Genomic DNA, 5,044 nt, shown 5'->3' with positions numbered 1-5,044 from the left:
ACAGATTTGAAAACAAGAAGGGGGAGGGATCAGGCTCGGCCTGATTCCTGAACCCCCCCCCAGCTACTCCAGCGTTTCCACACGCATTTGCAAGCGTTAACATCAATTGATCATGAATAAAATGCCAAAATCTATAAAATTTTGACTTCAAGCTATTCCATCACTACATTGATCATGAATTGAAAATAAATAAATAAATGACACAATAAACATTAATTTCGCTGCAATCATAGATAAATCATCACTTCTTAAACAACTAAATGACGAGATCATTAATCAAACTAATAACAGATTCAAAGAATTCTTATTGAAACACATAATGAAGTTAAATCAACAACTAGGCATTAAAATAATAAATTAAATTAAAAAAAGCAAATCAATAAAAATTCAGGAAAAATAAATCTCAGTTCTCCTAGATCTAGGATCTCACCATTGTATTGTCATCGTCGTCCAAGGTAAGATTAGTGCTTGCGAGCCGTCGTCGTTTGGATCATCATCGTCGGTTGGATCTAGGAGCTAGGGTTTTGTTGGAACTGAGAGAGAGCGAAGAGTTGTCGTTGGTTAGATCTAGGAGTTAGGGTTTTAATGGAACTGAGAGAGAGCGAAGATCTGAGAGCTGAAATGGGGAGAGAGAAAGAGAGAGAGAGAGAGAGTACAGACCGTGGGTCGAGAAAAGAGAAACAGCGGAGGCGGAAGAGGAAGTGGGAGAGAGATCGCGGGTCGAAAAAATGAATAGCGGAATTGTAAATGACAGGGTGCAGTTAGGGATTTAGAATTATGAGACTATTACGGGCTTTCAAGGTTAATGGATTTGGGCTAATATCTGGTATTCAAATTCTTTTGAATCAAAACAATATAATTTGGCCAATTACGGTATTTAAAATCAAATACTGATTACCAAACAAGCCCTAAAGGATTTTAGGCCTTTTAGCCTGATAACGAGCGTCTACAAGATTTTGTCGATGGTTCTTTCAAGTAGGTTGAAGGTGATCAACGACTCGATCTCTAAGAATCAAATGCTTTCATTGCTTGAAGATAAATCTTGGACACGGCCTTGGTGGCAAATGAAATAATTGACGATGTTGGGAAAGCATACGACCATGAAAACTGGCAGTATTAAATGTATGCGATGAAGAGAACATGGTTTGGAAGGAAATGGTGTGACTAAATTTTTTTATTGCGTCTCGACTGCCTCCTTTTCAATCGCTAGTTAGATTGCACGTACAATGCACGTGGTAAAATTTTTAATTTATTCTTTTGTTATTTATTCATTTCATTAAGATTTATTTAATTGCACGTGGTAAAATTTTTAATTTATTCTTTTGTTATTTATTCATTTCATTAAGATTTATTTAATTTAAACCATGTATCAAACATATGGATACATACATTTTTATTCATTTCATTAAGATTTATTTAATTTAAACCATGTATCAAACATATGGATACATACATTGCATGTCATACATATTAAGAAAATAATGTTTTCATAATTATGCATTGAACTTATACACAATACACAAGATGAATGCCAATTAAACATTATCTCACAGGACTAATTAGAATATTGTCCATAGAGAAGGAACCTAATCAACCATATATATGGTGCACGTGATAAAAGTGACCGCACAATCAAGAAAAAGTTTGTTGATCTTAGCTTCAAGTCCCGATGAAAAACATTGGCTGATAACCAATAACACACAAAAAACAACCATTGATATTGTTAGAGAAAAATAGTTGTCAACGCCCAATCAAGCCAGCAAAAAAAAAGGCATTCACCAATGTGGATATACTTCATAGCTATGGATATACTTCATAGCTCGCAAAAGTTGGTACATAAAAAACTGATGGTGTTCAGGCGTGAGATCGTCATTTGCCTTGATAACTTGATTAAGGTTAGATTCCATCAACTTGAAAACAACATAAATATCTTTAAATTCTCTCCGTGATGGAGGAAGCATTATGTGCCTAATTTCTACAATGTCAGGGTGGCGGAGCAGCCCAAGCAATTTGATTTCTCGCAAGATGCGAGTAGCATCCGAAACATGCTCGAAGACATCGTTTATCTTCTTGATTGTCACCTTCTCTCCATTGTGGGTATCCACGGCCGCGTCGACGACCCCATAACTTCCCTTGCCGACCACCTCATGAATCTGGTATCGGCTCGCTTCGCCGTATTCAGTGTAGAAGTCTGCTTCATTTGTGCTCTGCATAAGTTCATAGCTTAAAAAGCTAGCTACCTATCTTAAAGAAAATGCAGATACGGTTAAAAATCCTAACTTGTTGCTAACATTGAATGATACAATGAAAGTTAGCAAGAATCAAACAACTGGGTAATTGAATTCTTGTTGAAATGGAAATCAAACTATAAATATCTCCAGAAGGATATGTATACCTGAATACAGTCAGGTAGATCATCACAAAGCATAAAGATTAATATTGAAGAAACGGCTCCACTCACAAGCCCACGTTGTAAAGCACCCTTCAGGAGAGAGAGAGAGATGCCTTGGTTTTGGAGCATTCCACTCCTGCAGGAAACAATTTACTCTTTTTCAAACAATGACCAATAAGAACAAGAATATAACGGAATATGAGACGTATACATAGGAAGACATACTTGAAGATATCGAAACCTTCTCAGTTAAAAAAATTGCTTATGTTAGTAATTCAATCTACAATATTGATTCCACTCTCAGATTCTAATCCAATGAGCTCATGTAATAGTGGCAGAAATATTAAGTCTAAGTATTTGGGGGGGAAACTTTTAGATAGAAAGTAGTGTCCTATGCTATGCACTAAGATCATCAAACCAATGCAGACACATTCAACAGTGAATTTACCATACATTGAGAAGTTTTCTCCTATTATATTGAAAGTTGTAGAGTAAGATTTACGGACATGTTGGGCTATGTGGCATTTGTCAGATGTGCACTCAACACATCCTTGAGGACTCATGGCAAGTGCCATTTTGATTCATGACACGCTCACAAATTAGTGTGCATATTCCGCGATAAACCTCTAGCAATATATTTTTCTGTGTCTTATGGTCCGTTAGCAATTTGTCCTAGATTCTTTTGTCTTTAATTTTTTACTAATATTTGCGACATACACTCAGAATAACAAATTAAAAAAGTCCAAACTCCTCACTAATTCTTTTCCATGTACTCTTTATACAAGTCCCAACTCCTCACTAATTATTTTCCATGTACTCTTTATACCGGTTTAACAGAATAAATTCAGTGGTTAAGCTTGGAGAGACTGGCATTTAAGGAAGCAATGTCATCAGATCATTTCAAGAACTCTTCAATCTATCATAGCAAGTTGAATGAATCTACTACTTCTGCGTCACGCACCAGGTGGGAGTCCATGATTTCAATTTCGACGCCCATCTAGCCTCATAAGGGTGACATATGATGTACTTACCACTGAGAAAAATCTCCAACATTTGTGATAAGCTGCAGAAATAACAAATGCGTGAGGCCATGTACCTGTACCAAATCAGATGTCTCCAAACTCCAAAGAGGGGAACGTCAAAAGGATAAAGCTTCATTTTTTTTGTGTGTAATAAAGTGTCCATGTATGAAATACGCTCCTAAAGTAATCGCATCGTGAGCATGTGAATGTAATCAGTTTACTGCCCTACAAAATTAATTGTGCTCTTTCGTATGCACCTGTTTGGAATGGAGTTTGATATTGTTATACGCATGATGGATCCACCCTACCTACCTATGCAATCTACAAACTCCTTCCTTCGCTCGCACATAAGCTGGATCAGGCGGTAAACATCCCAATATTGCGATCGGAAGGGGGTGTAGCGGTTACCTAAACCTAATCCTAATTACCCCATCCACAGAAGCAACACGTAAATTTTACAAGAATAATAACACTAATAATAATGGCAATCTTAAATGATGTTGAGATCGCCAGGAGGAGGAGCTCACCGAGAAGATGGAAGGGGAGGCGTGGCCGAGAGGAGTGAAGAGAGAAGTCCATAGCGCAGGAAGAAGAAGCACCACCAGTCAACATTCATATTACCAACCTTTTCCTTTTAAAGTTTAATGTTTAATGCTATCAGTCATTGCCAAGAGATTTGGCACAGTGATGACGTAAGGTTGATCATAAAACTAATATTAGACTCTCTATTTGGAGTTCCCACAGGACACAAGGCTAATGATTTTTATGATCCATAAATTTAAAATATGAGAATATGTTATATATTTGCAGTATCAGAATTCAGAAATGCAATTACCAGAAGCTGAAGGTTTATCAATCTGGAGCAATCAAGCTTCAAGATCTCCAAGGAGCAACAATTGCTGAACACCAAAAAAAGGGGGGAACAGAAAAAAAACTATTAGTGGACATGTAGATACAACCAGATGACAAACTAACAAAGATATAACAGGAAATTTATTTCAAATTAAGACTATTGAGATTGAAGCATGCTAGATCCACTTCCTTCAAGTTAGCAGACAAGTTAAGGTTTAACTTAGATAGATGAAAACAGCAAGCTGAAGACGTGACTTTAAATTTCTTAATGTTGGGACATCCAATACAGTTGAGGGTCTACAACTTCTCTTGAACTTTTCATTTTTTTCTCCGATTTCTTACGTGTCATAATAAATCCATAAATGCCATGACAATTTGAAGCCTAAAATGTTAATAGGAAATAGCAGATGCAAGCAGTTCTTTATTGAGCTCATATATGATAAATCCCAGGAAATTACCTTTACTGATAAGTACTTTCTCCACATTTCGCTACGTTGCAATGAAGCAGGAATTAGCTGATTCATCCACAAATAAAGCAACTTTAGGGGAAAAGTTTTTCATGAACATGTGTGCAAGTGGTATAAGATGCAAAACTACAGCACTTAAAAATATGCACAAGGACAAAAAGATTAAACAAACAAGAAGAGGATAACATTAAAACTTAAGAAAAAATATTTCCAGTAAACACCCATATCTACACCCTCTAACACAAGAATGCATGTTAGCATAAGATTATTGTCCAAGATTTTGTGCAGTGAAAGTTCAAGTTGGCTTGTCA

General features: G+C 36.4%; 1 protein-coding gene and 1 long non-coding RNA gene across 2 annotated transcripts; both read right to left on the bottom strand.

Annotated features, from left to right (window-relative positions):
• Nucleotides 1,776–2,213, bottom strand: LOC109821507 (mitogen-activated protein kinase 9-like). The gene has a single exon (XM_020387692.1). The coding sequence runs from the start codon at nt 2,211–2,213 to the stop codon at nt 1,776–1,778; it is 438 nt and encodes a 145-aa protein (XP_020243281.1).
• Nucleotides 2,493–4,785, bottom strand: LOC109851278. The gene is made up of 3 exons (XR_002249745.1): nt 4,725–4,785; nt 4,250–4,313; nt 2,493–2,528 (listed from the first exon to the last, which is right to left on the bottom strand). It is a non-coding gene; the product is annotated as an uncharacterized LOC109851278 (long non-coding RNA).

The sequence above is a fragment of the Asparagus officinalis genome, chromosome 8 (genome assembly GCF_001876935.1).
Source record: "Asparagus officinalis chromosome 8, Aspof.V1, whole genome shotgun sequence".
Lineage (NCBI taxonomy): Eukaryota > Viridiplantae > Streptophyta > Magnoliopsida > Asparagales > Asparagaceae > Asparagus > Asparagus officinalis.
Note: the sequence above shows the minus strand (reverse complement) of the source record. Positions and strands in the feature narration are given on the sequence as shown.